The sequence below is a fragment of the Pristiophorus japonicus genome, chromosome 1 (assembly GCF_044704955.1).
Source record: "Pristiophorus japonicus isolate sPriJap1 chromosome 1, sPriJap1.hap1, whole genome shotgun sequence".
Taxonomy (NCBI): domain Eukaryota; kingdom Metazoa; phylum Chordata; class Chondrichthyes; family Pristiophoridae; genus Pristiophorus; species Pristiophorus japonicus.
Genome location: NC_091977.1, coordinates 20816067 through 20834352, shown reverse-complemented (window position 1 = coordinate 20834352; position 18286 = coordinate 20816067). Strand labels below are relative to the sequence as shown.

At 45.4% G+C, this 18286-nt stretch overlaps 1 protein-coding gene across 2 annotated transcripts in view; it reads left to right on the top strand.

Moving 5' to 3' along the window:
- The window catches only part of sh3rf1 (SH3 domain containing ring finger 1), a 217688-nt gene extending 212713 nt beyond the window's left edge, over positions 1–4975 (top strand). For both annotated transcript variants that reach the window (XM_070877994.1, XM_070877985.1), the window contains exon 12: positions 2635–4975. In XM_070877994.1, the coding sequence (XP_070734095.1) occupies positions 2635–2803 (169 nt within the window). In that variant the 3' untranslated portion in view covers positions 2804–4975. The remainder of the gene's footprint in view (positions 1–2634) is intronic.
- Positions 4976–18286: the final 13311 nt, after the last annotated feature.

Here is an 18286-nt window from a genome sequence, read left to right as displayed (position 1 = left end):
TCCCACACAAGAGATTGGTGTGCAAAATTAAAGCACATGGTATTGGGGGTAATATACTGACGTGGATAGAGAACTGGTTGGCAGACAGGAAGCAGAGCGACGAGATAAATGGATCTTTTTCAGAATGTCAGGCAGTGACTAGGGGGGTGCCGCAGGGCTCAGTGCTGGGACTCCAGCTCTTTACAATATACATTAATGAATTGGATGAGGGAATTGAGTGTAATATCTCCAAGTTTGCAGGTGACACTAAGCTGGGTGGCAGTGTGAGCTGTGAGGAGGACGCTAAAAGGCTGTAGCGGGACTTGGACAGGTTAGGTGAGTGGGCAAGCGTGTGGCATATACAGTATAATGTGGATAACTGTGAGGTTATCCACTTTGGTGGCAAAAACACGAAGGCAGAATATTACCTGAATGGCGGCAGATTAGGAAAAGGGGAGGTGCAACGAGACCTGGGTGTCATGGTACATCAGTCATTGAAAGTTGGCATGCAGGTACAGCAGGCGGTGAAGAAGGCAAATGGTATGTTGGCCTTCATAACTAGGAGATTTGAGTCTAGGAGCAGGGATGTCTTATTGTAGTTATACAGGGCCTTGGTGAAACCTCACCTGGAATATTGTGTTCAGTTTTGATCTCCTAATCTGAGGAAGGATGTTCTTGCTATTGAGGGAGTGCAGCGAAGGTTCACCAGACTGATTTCCGGGATGGCAGGACTGACATATGAGGAGAGACTGGATCAACTTGGCCTGTATTCACTGGAGTTTAGAAGGATGAGAGGGGATCTCATAGAAACATAAAATTCCAACAGGACTGGACAGGTTAGATGCAGACAGAATGTTCCCGATGTTGGGGAAGTCCAGAACCAGGGGACATAGTCTCAGGATAAGGGGTAAGCCATTTAGGACTGAGATGAGGAGAAACTTCTTCACTCAGAGAGTTGTTAACCTGTGGAATTCCCTACCGCAGAGAGTTGTTGATGCCAGTTCATTGGATATATTCAAGAGGGCGTTAGATGTGGCCCTTACATCTAAAGGGATCAAGGGGTATGGAGAGAAAGCAGGAAAGGGGTACTGAGGTGAATGATCAGCCATGATCTTATTGAATGGTGGTGCAGGCTCGAAGGGCCGAATGGCCTACTCCTGCACCTATTTTCTATGTTTCTAAATGTATGCTTATTTTTGGGCTCCAGTCGTTAAAATCAATAAAAACTTGTTTTTTTCAGGTGCTTTAAAGTTTTGCTTGTGAAAAATGTCACTTACTGGGAGAAAATCTGCGGGCAGCCAAAAACAGGAGCCCAAACACCAGTATAAATATGGAGCAAATTGCTAAAGATCATTTTTTATTTGGAACTTTATTAAAACTGGAGGAAACCAACGGGCGACTAACGAGGCACCGTTGAGCTAATTGCCCGTCCACAATTTCCGAACTGTAAACTTATCTGCATAGCCATTAAAATAGCTTATTCCACTTGGAATATGCTGTTTAATTGGAAATGTGTTGTATGGTTTTGCTCCGGGGGGAGGAGGGGGGGCGGTGATTGAATTCAAGGTGGCTTTAACACATCCCAGCTGTGGCAGGAACAGGTGGAGAAAGCTTTGTGGCAACGGGTTCGCAGTTTGTCTTCAGATTGCTTGCTGTCTGTTAACCTCCTTCATGTACCTGGCAACGTTCCTGCTGTCTGGAGGTCCCACGCAGGCCACTCACTGGCTTTAAAACGCGAGATTTCGGGCATGCGCAAAATTTTGAATGGGTCGCGCAGTCTGTAAAAGGGACTGTGCACCCCCAAAAAATTTTTAGAGGTGAGATTGCTGCCTGGAATATTTGAGGCAAATGTCCTGTTGAGAAATCGGATAGAGTCTTTTGTTCTATCTAAATATCACCCACGCACATTGTGCATCCTCCGGCGTCCAGGTTAATGTGATTTTTTTTTTTCTGTGCTTTTCAAACAGTTTTAAGACACAAGCCAATTTCTGAGGCTGTGAAGTTACATTCATAGAATCATACAGCAGAGGGAGGCCATTCGGCCCATCGTGTCTGTGCCTGCTCTTTGCAATAGCTATCCAATTAGTCCACTCCCCCAGCTCTTTCCTCATATTGCTGAAAATTTCTTCTTTATCAAGTATTTATCCAATTCCCTTCTGAATATTACTATTGAATCTGCTTGCATTGTTTGAACAGCAGCAGTATATTCTAAGCTGGATATTTTACTGAGCTTCGGTCGGGACCACCCCCCCCCACCAAGTAGAGGATTCTTGCGTTGGTAAATTACGAGCTGACCAGTTTACAGTTTTCATTTAGAAATGGTGGTAATCACAGAAAGCAGTGTGCAAAACAATTATTTTTTAAATCCCAGTATTAAAATTTGACTCATCCAGTCACAGTGAACCAGTGACCCCAGTTATAGCCTGTTGTAAAATATTGCAGTCCAAAACTATGCCCCTAAAAAAAACATTTTTTGTTTTTAGTTTTAGTAATGGTTGGACGCTGCTGTAGGCGATGGTCATTGCCTGGCACTTGTGTGGCGCAGATGTTACTTGCCTCTTATCAGCCCAAGCCTGAATGTTGTCCAGGTCTTGCAGCATGCGAGCTACGATATTCCAGCTGAGAGTGATGTGTATATATTTGTTTTGTCAACAGGTACAGAGTTGTTGTATCCTATCCCCCCCAGAGCGAGGCGGAGCTGGAGCTGAAAGAGGGCGACATTGTGTTTGTGCACAAGAGGCGTGAGGATGGCTGGTTCAAGGGTACCCTGCAGCGCAATGGGAAAACCGGCCTGTTCCCCGGCAGCTTCGTGGAGAGCATCTGATCCAGCGCTCGCACGCCGCCCGCACCCGAGAAGTGTATAAAGCACACCCAACAGTCTAAGAGCACCGGTTATTTAGCAGAACATTCCTAAGCAACAGTCTGAACAAGGAGATTCCGCGCAACAAGACATCGTCGGCTGCTTGGATTTTGTGTTGGGGTTTGCAGAGATACAGGAGCAGCACCAGTGAATGTTCACCAGTGACAGGACTCCTGGCGGGTGCAGTCTGTGACATTCTTTCCCAGTCAGTCTGTGCCTTTCGCTGTCATTCAGTCCGTCGCCGGCTACTTGTTTGTTTTCCTCTCTACTGAATCAAAAACACCCCAGCTACTCTCTCTGTGGCACATGTAATGACATCAAACAGTTTACAAAGAGGCTGTAATTGAGACAAAAACTTTGTAACTTATTGGATTAGATTTTTTTTTTAGTCTTTGATTCATCATGTAAAGTGAAAGTTCTATAATGTCAAGTGTTGAAAGTTGTGATAATTTATAAGTGTTATTATCTGAGAGGGGAAGCTGGATTCTCTCCTCGCCATTCAGTTCGACAGAGTACCTCTTCTACATACACACACACACACACACACACACACACACACACACACCCACACCTCCCTTTCTGCTGTCATTGAATGGCCGAACACTGACTCCTGCTCTGGTTCCTTGCGTTTATCTCCGTTACCTATTTAGTGAATTTATCAGAGGTGTAAGGGAAGGGCCTGTACGGTCTTGTCATGTTGTCCGGCGCAGGTGAGTAACGGTTTTAGACCCTGTTGGTGTGAAATGCAGAGGTTTGGGACCCCAACTGTACTCTTGTACAGAAAGGATCCCGCGGAGCGTGATATGGCACTGAGCGGACCGCAACAGGGGAAACTGTGGAGCGGCAGTACAGTGACTGGCAAAACACATCGATAGAACGAGAGGAATTCTCCACTCTGTCACCACCGCTTCTCACATGCTCTTGCCATTCGAAGCACGTTTGATTGTGACCAAGGCCACTGGTTTGTGGCTTGTACGCGGGGGAAAAATACAATCTCAAAATACAATTCTCCAAACAGAAGTCCCGGGACAGCCTGGTTAGCCCCCGTAATGATAATTGATTTTGACTTATTTGGGCACAGTGGCTCCTCCCCTCCCTTGTTCATGACCTCCCCCACCACCCCGACACACAGTAATTCAAACTGTGCATGCTGCCTATATTCTCAATGGCTACATTGGTCACTTTTTATGAACCCACAGCTTCCCAGCTGGGGCCTACAGCTTTGGACCAATATTACTTGACCACGTGAAATGGTGCAGGACCACTTTTTGTTTTGTCTTTCTTTCCCTCCCAAAAAAATCTCTCTCCGTTACACTCTTCTGTTTTTACTTTTCAGTTTAGATCATACTGGGCCCACGACTTGGGCTTGTCTCCTGGCGCTGTACCTGAATGTTTTAGTGGCAACTCGGTTGGACGTGGGGTGTGCCTGAAGTCAGAACTATCTGGTTCACTGTCAACCTGGAAAGGCACCAACCTGCCGGTGCTTCGGTACAGTGCTGGGTATGTTGAGTCCTGTTTTAACCTGACGAGTACCTTCTTTGATTTTTTTTGGATGGCCTGTACCATGCTGTAATGGACATGAAACGCCCTTGAAATATAATGATGTGGCCAACCTATCTTTTTATAAATCCTTTAGAAAGAGACACACACACAAAAAAAAGCTATATATGTACTTGAATGAAATTAAATGAGTAATTGTTGCATATCTTATCTGGGATTTTTCTTTTTAAATGTGTGAAAATTGCCTTGGCTGGAGAGACTGGCATCGGTATGTTCCTGCAGCAGAATTGAAACTGGTGTCTTGATTGAGTCTTGCATTTAACTTCAAATGTTACGAGGGAAACCTGAAATGTAGGATTTTTCAAAACTAGAATGTGGGCTCGTGGCTTTATCTTGACCTGTCTTATCTCATAAATAAAGCATCACCACTTTGTATATAATGTGGATGCACTTGCCATTTTCTCCCTCACATTGAGAGAATATTGTGCACACAGGAGGTACGATAGCATAGTGGTTATGTTACTGGACTAGTACTCCAGAGGCCTGGACTAAATTTGTTGATGTAAGTTCAAATCCCACCACGGCAGCTATGGATTTAACTTCAGTTCATTAAATAAATCTGAAATTAAAAAGCTAGTGTCTGTGTTGAAAAAACCCACTGGTTCACTTTCTTTCTTTTGGGAAATCTGGGAAATCTGCCACCTCTAACCGGTCTGGCCTATATGTGACTCCAGACCCACAGCAATGTGGCTTACTCTTCATTGCCCTCTGAAATGGCTCTGTTACACCAAACCACTACAAAAAAGTCAGCACTATGGGAGTACCTTCACCACGCGGACTGCAGCTGTTCAAGAAGGCGGCTCACCACCACCTTGAAGGCAATTAGGGATGGGCAATAAATGCTGGCCTTGCCAGCAATGCCCACATCCCGTGTTGCGTGTGGACACATTCCTGGGGAATCCACATTTGGAAAGGCGAAAATTAATCGGGACAGTCAGCACAGATTTGTTAAGTGAAGATTGTGTTTGACTAACCTGATTGAATTTTTTGAGGAGGTAACCAAGAGGGTTGATGAGGGTAGTGCGTACTATGTAGTATATATGGACTTTAGCAAAGCTTTTGATAAGGTCCCACATGATAGACTAGTCATGAATGTTTAAGCCCATGGGATCCAGGGCAAAGTGGCAAGTTGGATCCAAAATTGGCTTGGAAGTAGGAAGCAAATGGTAATGGTTGATGGATGTTTTTATGACTGGAAGGATGTTTTCAGTGGGGTTCCGCAGGGCTCAGTACTGGGTCCCTTGCTTTTTGTGGTATACATCAATGATCTAGATTTGAATATAGGGAGTATGATTAAGAAGTTTGCAGACAACACTAAAATTGGCTGTGTGGTTGATGATTAGGAGGAACGTCATGGGCTGCAGGAGGATATCAATCTACTGGTCAGGTGGGCAGAACAGTGGCAAATGAAATTTAATTCAGAGAAGTGTGAGGTAATGCACTTTGGGAGGGCTAATAAGGAAAGGGTATACACGTTAAGCAGTAGACCACTTAAAAGTGTAGATGAACAAAGGGACCTTGGAGTCCTTGGCCACAGATCCCTGAAAGTAGCAAGCCAGGTGGATAAGGTGGTTAAGAAGGCATACGGAATGCATGCCTTTATTGGCCGAGGCATAGAATATAAGAGCAGGGAGGTTTTGCTTAAATTGTATAATACTTTGGTTAGGCCACAGCTGGAGTACTCTTTGCAGTTCTGGTCGCCGTATTATAAGAAGGACGTAATTGCATTAGAGAGGAGATTTATGAGGATGCTGCCTGGAATGGAGAATCTTAGCTATGAGGACAGATCGGATAGGCTGGGTTTGTTCTCATTGGAACAGAGGAGGCTGAGAGGAGACCTCATTGAGGTGTACAACATTTTGAGGGGCCTGGTCATAGTGGATAGTAAGGGTCTATTTCCCTTGGTGGAGGGGTCACTTATGAGGGAGCATAGTTTTAAGGTGGTTGGTGGAAGGTTCAGAGGGGATTTAAGGGGAGGCTTCTTCACGCAGAGGGTTGTGGGGGTCTGAAACTCACTGCCTGGAAGGGTGGTGGATGCAGAAACCCTCACCACATTTAAAAGGTGCTTGGATGGGCACTTGAAGTGTCGTAACCTGCGGGGTTATGGACTTAGAGCTGGTAAGTGGGATTAGGCTGGATGACCTTTTGTTGTCTGGCGCAGATATGATGGTAAGTACTGCAGGGAATCGGAATAAGGCCAGGGTGATCTCCTGGACTAGTTTTGATCGCCTGGATGGGTCGGAGAGGAATTTCCCCTGATTTTTTTCCCCCCAATTGGCCTGGGTTTTTATCTTTTTTTGCCACTCCCAGGAGATCACATGGTTGTGGTTGGGATGGAGTGTAGAATGTTTTGGTACAAGTGGTGTCGCAGTTGTGTGGGGCGGACTGGTTGGGCTGGGTGCTCTTTACCTTTTCGCCATTGTTCATTGTTTATAGGTTTATATGTAACCTTCGGGGGCTGTATGCGGTTCTTTGCCGGCCGGTACAGACATGATGGGCCGAAATGGCGTGCACTGTAGAATTCTGTGTTTCTATATAATCCCTGCAAATATTGACAGGCTCCTGGGGAGTGCTCACACACCTATTCTTTCAGACCTCATTTTCATAGTTACCACCTGGATTGTTATGGGGCTTCTATATTGCAAAAGATGGAGGGGTCTCCCTCCGTGAGCTGCATTCCATAATACAGCTAGTCCCAGGCTCAGGGAGCTGAAGGCTTTGTAAACCCATGAAAATGCAGGCCTACAACTGCGCTGTTGGATTAAGAGAGCCAGTTTTGACACCCCTTGTGCATCCGCCCTCCCCCCCCCCCCCCCCCCAACCTCGTACTCCTCCAACCTTAAGGCCGTGCCTTAAACCATCTAGGCCTTGGGATTCCCTCCGTGAACCTCTCCACTCCCCTACCTCTCTTCCTTTCAGAAGCTCCTTAAAACTTACCTCTTTGACCAAGCCTTTGGTCACCTGTCCTAAGGGCTCCTGCTTTGGCTCGATGTCAGTATATTTGTCCGATCACGCTTCTGTCAGGCGCTTTGGGGGACGTGTTTTACTACATTAAAAGCGATATATAAATGCAAGTTGCAGTAATACCTTTAGTAAAGTGAACACATGGAGCCTCCCACATGTCTCACCAGGGGGGAAACCCATGGGAAAGGGCGGAATGCTGGATTTACATCCTGCCCAATATTGATTTCAGTGGAGAGCAAAATCAGGCGAGGTGCAAAACCAATGCTGCACCCGATCCCGTCAGGGTCCCGACCAGGGGTGGATTAACCCTGGGGCGGATGGGGCTGTAACCCCAGGCCCACCAAATAAATGTAGGAAAAAAATATAAGGACTCCCAAATAGGCTGAATAGAATAGACAATAAGAAAGGAAAAACAAGACCAAGGAAAATACTGTTTATTGGCTTAACGTGGACATAGACAGGCTAGGTGAGTGGACAAAAATTTGGCAGATGGAGTATAATGTTGGAAAGTGTGAGGTCATGCACTTTGGCAGAAAAAAAATCAAAGAGCCAGTTATTATTTAAATGGAGAAAAATTGCCAAGTGCTGCAGTACATCGGGACCTGGGGATACTTGTGCATGAAACACAAAAGGTTAGTATGCATGTATAGCAAGTGATCAGGAAGGCCAATGGAATCTTGGCCTTTATTGCAAAATGGATGGAGTATAAAAGCAGAGAATTCTTGCTACAGTTATCCAGGGTATTGGTGAGGCCACACCTGGAATATTGCGTACAGTTTTGGTTTCCATATTTAAGAAAGGATATACTTGCTTTGGAGGCAGTTCAGAGAAGGTTCACTAGGTTGATTCCGGAGATGAAGGGGTTGACTTATGAGGAAATGTTGAGTAGTTTGGACCTTCATTGGAATTCAGAAGAATGAGAGGTGATCTTATCGAAACATATAAAATTATGAGGGGGCTTGACAAGGTGGATGCAGAGAGAATGTTTCCACTGATGGGGGAGACTAGAACTAGGGGGCATAATCTTAGAATAAGGGACCGCCCATTTAAAACTGAGATGAGGAGAAATTTCTTCTCTCAGAAGGTTGTAAATCTGTGGAATTCGCTGCCTCAGAGAGCTGTGGAAGCTGGGACATTGAATACATTTAAGACAGTTTCTTAACCGATAAGGGAATGTGGGGTTATGGGGAGCGGGCAGGAAAGTGGAGCTGAGTCCATGATCGGATCAGCCATAATCGTAGTAAATGGCGGAGCATGCTCGAGGGGCCGTATGGCTTACTCCTGCTCCTATTTCTTATGTTTTTATAACTTTTTTTGCAGAGACAAGATCTTTACTATTTATCTGCATTATTATTATTTAACTATGATATAAAATAATATATTAATATATTTAGTATGTCCACCATTATATATGTAATGTAATGAACATGAACCCAACGGGTGGGTGAGATTAAAGTTTCCCACAGTTTTTCCATGTTCTATCGGCCGACAGTACTCAACATAAAAGGAGAGGAGATTGACTCGAGGGATAATTTTTTTCTCCTCGACTGACCTGATACAGGCAATGTAACAGCAATTTCAAAATCCATTTTGAAACGGGTTCCTGTCGAGGACTGGACTGGAATTAATGGAGCAGGCACACAATAAAACAGCAGCAAATACGATGCTGTAAACTCTTCAACAATTAATGCTAATCAAGCTCGTATAAACAAGCTATCCCGGGAGGGAGGACAGAACTCCGACGGGTGTGACGGCCTTTGTTATCTGCAGGTGTGCCAGAGCCCAAATACTTCTTGTCTGCCAGTGCATGTGACAGGAGACCTTTGCAATGTGCAAGGTGACCTGCATTGTTTTTGTGATCGAACCTTGTACGTGTCGATCTTGCAGTACGTGACCAGGAATAATTCGGTCGACAGCTCGATTTAAAAAAAAAATCTTTAATTTCTAATTCCTTTCTGCTACTGCATCTGCATTAGGCCGCTACTCTCCTTCGTTTTCTGTGGGCACAAACCCATCGCTTCAAAAGTTGTCCGAAGTTTACAAACAAAAGTTGCATTGATTCACCTCATCAAGGCTGCTGTGTGCGTTTTCTCCGTGGATGTTTTCAGCAGAGGGAGTCCATTTCCTTCTCTGTTGATCCATTCCAATGGTAGAGAAAGGGAATGAGAGAGCGCCCAGTGCTTGGTATTTTTCAAACTTTGGCACTGGAAGGTTGGAGACGAGAAGTTCCTGCTGCTCCTCGATATTATGTTCCCCTCGGGCAGCATGCAGCTTTTGGCTTATTCATCTGTGATGTTCGCTTTGCAGTGTACGTTCCAACTGAATAGAAAGAAAGACAGACTTGCATTTATATAGCACCTTTCACGACCACCAGATGTCCCAAAGCGCTTTACAACCAATGAAGTGTCATCATCATCATAGACAGTCCCCCGAAACGAGGATAGAAACATAGAAAATAGGTGCAGGAGTAGGCCATTCGGCCCTTCAAGCCTGCACCACCATTCAATATGATCATGACTTGCTTCCTCGTCAAAAAGGATGAGTTCACAGGTGTTTCAAGGAAGGACCTAATATTCCAGATCCCGAATTACATATTGAAGGGTGGAAGATGCCTGTGCGTGGATTTTTTTAACGTGTGGTGGCTGTTGCTCATCAGCCACCACACGGGCTTGACAGAGCTAGGTCCTGGTCCAGTGGCAAGGGTTAACCAAGACAACTGGAGACCAGCTCTGCTGCATGGACCTAGCACGCACACATATCGCAGTGTGGAAGCAATGAAGTGTAGTCACTGTTGTAATGTAGGAAACTCAGCAGACAATCTGCGCACAAGCAAGTTGCCACAAATTGCAATGTGATAATGACCAAAGAATCTGTTTTTTTGTTATGTTGATTGATGGATAAATATTGGCCAGGACACCAGAGATAACTCCCCTGCTCTTCTTTGAAATAGTGCCGTGGGATCTTTTACATCCACCTGAGAGAGCAGATGGAGCCTCGGTTTAATGTCTCATCCAAAAGACCGCACCTTTCACAGCGCAGCGCTCCCTGAGCACTGCACTGGCGTGTCAGCCTAGATTTTTGTGCTCTGGAGTGGGATTTTGAGCCCACGGCCTTCTGACTCAGAGGAGAGTGTGGTACCGATTGAGCAAGGGTGCATAGGAGCTATACATACAATTGTTATAATTGGGTCATTTGATTTCAAATGGCATTGCTGAATCAGTAAAAACTTACACTTACACTTGCCGCTTTCTTATATGACCAACATTTCATTTGTACAAAAGGTGCCTACTGATAATTAGCTGTCAGCCATGGATCGGTGGGTAACACACTTACCCCTAAGTTGGTTCCGGTCTAAGTTCCACCTCAGAGACTTGAGCATATTAATCTAGGGCTGACTCATCGGTGCCATCTTTCCGATGAGACATTAAACCGAGGCCCCGTCTGCCCTCTCGGATGAATGTACAAGATCCCATTCGAAGAAGAGCAAGGGAGGACATCTGGCCAGTATTTATCCCTTAACTAATCTCATTAAAACAGAATATCTGGTCACTATCAGATGCTGTTTGTGAGAGCTTGCTGTGTGCCAATTGGGGCTGCCGTGTTTTCCTAAATTACCACAGTGTCTGCCTCACTTGAAAAGTATTTCATTCGCTGTGATGCGCTTTGGGACGTCCTGCGGTCAGGAAAGGTGCTATATAAATGCAATTTGTTCGCCTAGTCTGGTGCAGTGGATTCGCTCACTAATCTTTGATTTCTCGGATCTGGCCCAGACTGATAGAGGTTTCTGCTTACTTTGAAATAAGGTTCAATGGTCTCCATCCAGTTTTTCGTGGGCATGGACCCAGTGCACAAACCCATAATTTGCTGCTAAACTGGCAATTTCTCTGAAACATAGAAACATAGAAAATAGGTACAGGAGTAGGCCATTCAGCCCCTGTAGCCTGCACCGCCATTCAATGAGTTCATGGCTGAACATGCAACTTCAGTACCCCATTCCTGCTTTCGTGCCATACCCCTTGATCCCCCGAGTAGTAAGGACTTCATCTAACACCCTTTTGAATGTATTTAGTGAATTGGCCTCAACTACTTTCTGTGGTAGAGAATTCCACAGGTTCACCACTCTCTGGGTGAAGAAGTTTCTCCTCATCTCGGTCCTAAATGGCTTACCCCTTATCCTTAGACTGTGACCCCTGGTTCTGGATTTCCCCAACATTGAAGGATCATAAGGGTAGCTGGTGTGCAAAATGACAAAGTCACACTGGTGCAGCAGAAGGGGCGACCTTCTGCGGTTGAGGACATGGACATTGGTGGAACAGAGCAAAGGGAGTTTTACTGTGTATGTGTATACCCATTCTGTACCTGACCCATTCTCTATCTGTGTACCCATTCTGTACCTGACCCATTCTGTACAGACCCATTCTGTATCTGTGTACCCATTCTGTACCTGACCCATTCTCTATCTGTGTACCCATTCTGTATCTGACCCATTCTGTACCGACCCATTCTCTATCTGTGTACCCATTCTGTACCTGACCCATTCTGTATCTGTGTACCCATTCTGTACCTGACCCATTCTGTACCTGACCCATTCTGTATCTGACCCATTCTGTACCTGACCCATTCTGTATCTGTGTACCCATTCTGTACCTGACCCATTCTGTATCTGACCCATTCTGTACCGACCCATTCTGTATCTGTGTACCCATTCTGTATCTGACCCATTCTGTATCTGACCCATTCTGTACCTGACCCATTCTGTACCTGACCCATTCTGTACCTGACCCATTCTGTACCTGACCCATTGTTTACCTGACCATTCTGTACCTGACCCATTCTCTATCTGTGTACCCATTCTGTACCTGACCCATTCTGTACCTGACCCATTCTCTATCTGTGTACCCATTCTGTACCCGACCCATTCTGTACCTGACCCATTCTGTACCTGACCCATTCTGTACCTGACCCATTCTGTACCTGTGTACCCATTCTGTATCTGACCCATTCTGTACCGACCCATTCTGTACCTGACCCACTCTGTACCTGACCCATTCTGTATCTGACCCATTCTGTACTGATCCATTCTGTATCTGTGTAGCCATTCTGTATCTGACCCATTCTGGACCTGACCGATTCTGTATCTGTGTACCCATTCTGTACCTGACCCATTCTGTACCTGACCCATTCTCTATCTGACCCATTCTGTACCGACCCATTCTGTATCTGTGTACCCATTCTGTATCTGACCCATTCTGTACCTGACCCATTCTGTATCTGACCCATTCTGTATCTGACCCATTCTGTACCTGACCCATTCTGTACCCGACCCATTCTGTACCCGACCCATTCTGTATCTGACCCATTCTGTATCTGTGTACCCATTCTGTATCTGACCCATTCTGTACCTGACCCATTCTGTACCTGACCCATTCTGTACCTGACCCATTCTGTACCTGACCCATTCTGTATCTGTGTACCCATTCTGTATCTGACCCATTCTGTATCTGACCCATTCTGTATCTGACCCATTCTGTATCTGACCCATTCTGTATCTGACCCATTCTGTATCTGACCCATTCTGTACCCGACCCATTCTGTATCTGACCCATTCTGTATCTGACCTATTCTGTATCTGTGTACCCATTCTGTATCTGACCCATTCTGTATCTGACCCATTCTGTATCTGACCCATTCTGTACCCGACCCATTCTGTACCCGACCCATTCTGTACCCGACCCATTCTGTATCTGACCCATTCTGTATCTGTGTACCCATTCTGTACCCGACCCATTCTGTACCCGACCCATTCTGTACCCGACCCATTCTGTATCTGTGTACCCATTCTGTATCTGACCCATTCTGTATCTGTGTACCCATTCTGTACCCGACCCATTCTGTACCCGACCCATTCTGTACCCGACCCATTCTGTATCTGACCCATTCTGTACCTGACCCATTCTGTACCTGACCCATTCTGTACCTGACCCATTCTGTACCTGACCCATTCTGTACCCGACCCATTCTGTACCCGACCCATTCTGTACCCGACCCATTCTGTACCTGACCCATTCTGTACCTGACCCATTCTGTACCTGACCCATTCTGTACCTGACCCATTCTGTACCTGACCCATTCTGTATCTGACCCATTCTGTATCTGACCCATTCTGTACCTGACCCATTCTGTACCTGACCCATTCTGTACCTGACCCATTCTGTATCTGACCCATTCTGTATCTGACCCATTCTGTACCTGACCCATTCTGTATCTGACCCATTCTGTACCTGACCCATTCTGTACCTGACCCATTCTGTACCCGACCCATTCTGTACCCGACCCATTCTGTACCCGACCCATTCTGTACCCGACCCATTCTGTATCTGACCCATTCTGTATCTGACCCATTCTGTGTCTGTGTACCCATTCTGTATCTGACCCATTCTGTATCTGACCCATTCTGTATCTGTGTACCCATTCTGTATCTGACCCATTCTGTATCTGTGTACCCATTCTGTACCCGACCCATTCTGTACCCGACCCATTCTGTACCCGACCCATTCTGTACCCGACCCATTCTGTACCTGACCCATTCTGTACCTGACCCATTCTGTACCTGACCCATTCTGTATGTGACCCATTCTGTACCTGACCCATTCTGTACCTGACCCATTCTGTACCTGACCCATTCTGTATCTGACCCATTCTGTATCTGACCCATTCTGTATCTGACCCATTCTGTATCCGACCCATTCTGTATCTGACCCATTCTGTATCTGACCCATTCTGTATCTGACCCATTCTGTATCTGACCCATTCTGTATCTGTGTACCCATTCTGTATCTGACCCATTCTGTATCTGACCCATTCTGTATCTGACCCATTCTGTATCTGACCCATTCTGTGTCTGTGTACCCATTCTGTATCTGACCCATTCTGTATCTGACCCATTCTGTATCTGACCCATTCTGTACCCGACCCATTCTGTATCTGACCCATTCTGTATCCGACCCATTCTGTATCTGTGTACCCATTCTGTATCTGACCCATTCTGTGTCTGTGTACCCATTCTGTATCTGACCCATTCTGTATCTGACCCATTCTGTACCCGACCCATTCTGTACCCGACCCATTCTGTACCCGACCCATTCTGTATCTGACCCATTCTGTATCTGACCCATTCTGTATCTGTGTACCCATTCTGTATCTGACCCATTCTGTGTCTGTGTACCCATTCTGTATCTGACCCATTCTGTATCTGACCCATTCTGTACCCGACCCATTCTGTATCTGACCCATTCTGTATCTGACCCATTCTGTATCTGTGTACCCATTCTGTATCTGACCCATTCTGCACCCGACCCATTCTGCACCCGACCCATTCTGCACCCGACCCATTCTGCACCCGACCCATTCTGCACCCGACCCATTCTGCACCCGACCCATTCTGCACCCGACCCATTCTGTATCTGTGTACCCATTCTGTATCTGTGTACCCATTCTGTATCTGTGTACCCATTCTGTATCTGTGTACCCATTCTGCACCTGACCCATTCTGCACCTGACTCTGATCCAGTTTGACAGAAAAAAAACTTGCATTTATGTAGCGCCTTTCAAGTGTAGTCCATGTTGAAATGTGGCAGTCAATCTGCGCACAGCAAGCTCCCACAAACAATGTAATAATGACTAGATTATCTGTTTTAGTGAGGGATAAATATTGGCCAGGACACTGGGGAGAACTTCCCTGTCCTTCTTTGAATAGTGCCATGGCATCTTTCATGTCCAGTTGCGTGAACTTAATGTCTCATCGGAATGATAGATTGAGATCTTGTTCCCAAGATGTGGCGGAGATTGGGTAGATCTAATTTTGCCTGCAGTTTGGTCGCAATACCGGGAGGGATCATTTCGACAGTTGAAGAATGAAGCTCAAAGTTAGTTGTTGGCACCAGTTCTGCCCCAAATTGTTTGTGGCGCATTATTCATATAGTGACAAAGGTTATATGTTCTTCCAACTCTTGAACAAACAATGCTCCTCATGCAATAAATACATCATTTGACTCGGTGTTGCAGAAAATAGATTTGTCTCCATTAAAAGTGCTTTGTTACACACACAGAACCAGAAGGGATTTTTAATGCTGCTATAAAACACACCCCTTGAAAAGTGACCAAACGACTCCACCTAAGAACATAAGAAATAGGAGTAGGCCACCTGGCCCCTTGAGCCTGCTCCACCATTTAATAAGATCATGGCTGATCTGATCATGGACTCAGCTCCACTTCACTGCCCGCTCCCCATAACCCTTTATTCCCTTATCGCTCAAAAATCTGTCTATCTCCACCTTAAATATATTCAATGACCCAACCTCCACAGCTCTCTGGGGCAGAGAATTCCATAGATTTACAACCCTCTGGGAGAAGAAATTCCTCCGCATTTCAGTTTTAAATGGACGGCCCCTTATTCTGAGACTATGTCCCTTAGTTTTAGTTTCCCCTATGAGTGGAAATATCCTCTCTGCGTCTCCCGTCATTCTCTTATATCTTTCAATAAGATCACCTCTCATTCTTCTGAGCTCCAATGAGTATAGGCCCAACCTACTCAACCTATCTTCATAAGTCAACCCCCTCATCCCCGGAATCAACCTCGTGAACCTTCTCTGAACAGCGTCCAATGCAAGAATATCCCTCCTTAAATACCAGATTCCAAGGTGATGTGATCCTTTTGTAATCGGTGTTCTTTCTCTGTCCCGAGCTGACCGTAGGTCGTGGCTGAGCCCTTTGAACCAAGTGGTACAGCCAGTGGTCAGTGCTTCCTTCTCCTTGCGGGGACTCGGTCCAACCTTCGCCTCTTGTGTCGCATTTCCAGAATTTTGCTTATTTGGCTGGGGGAGTGGGGCTTCCGATAAAACTTATATTAAGATGTTGTTAATAAGTTAAATTCAGCGCAGAAAGAGGTTAAATCCACACCATGCATAGATATCTGGGAATGCCCATTCAATCCAGTATCTGGCACGAATCGAAGCAGGAGATGATATTAACAGAAAATGCTGGAAACACTCAACATGTCAGGCAGCACCTGCGGAGAAAAAAACAGAGTTAACATCTCAGGTTAATGACCTTTCGTTAGCGGAGATGATATTGATTGTTAAAAGGGTGTAAAGATAAACCCAGCAACTACAGGCCAGTCAGTTTAACCTCGGTCGTGGGGAAGCTTTTAGAAATGATAATCTGGGACAAAATTAACAGTCACTTGGACAAATGTGGGTTAATTAAGGAAAGCCAGCACGGATTTGTTTTTGATGAGTTAACAGTGAGGGTTGATGAGGGCAATGTGGTTGATGTGATGTACATGGACTTCCAAAAGGCTTTTGAATAAGTGCCACATAATATGATTGCCAGCAAAGTTGAAGCTCATGTAATAAAAGGTACAATTGCAGCCTGAATATGAAATTGGCTAAGTGACAGGAAACAGAGTAGTGGTGAATGGTTGTTTATCGAACTGGAGGAAGCTAAGTGGTGTTTCCCAGGGGTTGGTACTAGGACCGCTGCTTTTCTTGATCTATATTAATAACTTGGACTTGGGAGTACAGGACACAATTTCAAAACTTGCAGATGACACAAAACTTGGAAGTATAGTGAACAGTGAGGAGGATAGTGATAGACTTCAAGAGGACATAGACAGGCTAGTGAAATGGGCGGACACGTGGCAGATGAAATTAAAGACAGAAAAGTGCGAAGTAATACATTTTGGTAAGAAGAATGAGAAGAGGCACTCTAAAGTAAAAAGTATAATTCTAAAGGGGGTGCAGGAACAGAGAGACCTGGGGGTATATGTGCACAAGTCATTGAAGGTGCCGGGCAGATTGAGAAAGTGGTTAAAAAAAAAACATATGACATCCTGGGCTTCATAAATAGAGGCTTAGAGTACAAAAGCTAGGAAGTTATGATGAATCTTTATAAAACATTGGTTTGGCCTCAACTGGAGTATTGTGTCCAATTCTGGGCATCGCACTTTAGGAAGGATGTGAAGGCCTTAGAGAGGGCGCAGAAAATATTTACGAGAATGGTTCCAGGGATGAGGGACTTCAGTTACGTGGATAGACTGGAGAAGCCGGGGTTGTTCTCCTTGGAGCAGAGAAAGTTGAGAGGAGATTTGATAGAGGTGTTCAAAATCATGACGGCATAGATAGAGAGAAACTGTTCCCATTGGCAGAAGAGTCAAGAACCAGAGGACACAAGTTTAAGGTGATTGGTAAAAGAACCGAAGGCGACATGAGGAAAAACTTTTTTATGCAGCGAGTGGTTAAGATCTGGAATGCACTGTCTGAGAGGGTGGTGGAGGCAGACTCAATCGTGGCTTTCAAAAGGGAATTGGATAAGTACCTGAAGAAAAAACATTTGCTGGGCTATGGGGAAAAGGCCGGGGAGTGGGACTGGCTGATGGGCTCTTGCAGAGAGCCGGCACGGGTTCGACAGGCCGAATGGCCTCCTTCTGTGCTGTAACCATTCTATGAATCTAGTTTTACCAGGCCATTTCAATTTAGACACCGTAGAGCACTGTAACATAAAATAATTGGAACAAATTCGACTGTATTAAAATCAATAACATCTTGCCAAAGCGCACTTTCACAGCCAAAACTCTTTTCCATCACCATTCCCTTTTGCCTTGCACCAATCATCCTTCTTGTCATTTAATTGCTCCTCCCCTCCATCCTTCCACAGCCCTTCCCCTTTTGTTCTCTGCCCTGCCGTCCTTTTCCCCAGGTTCTGCATATGCTTTAAAAAGCTGTTAAATCTCCAACTGCTTCCAGTTCTGATGAAAGGTCATCGACCTGAAACGTTAACTCTGTTTCTCTCGCCACAGATGCTGCCTGACCGACTGAGCATTTCCAGCATTTTCTGATTTCAGTTCAGATTACCAGCATCCGCAGT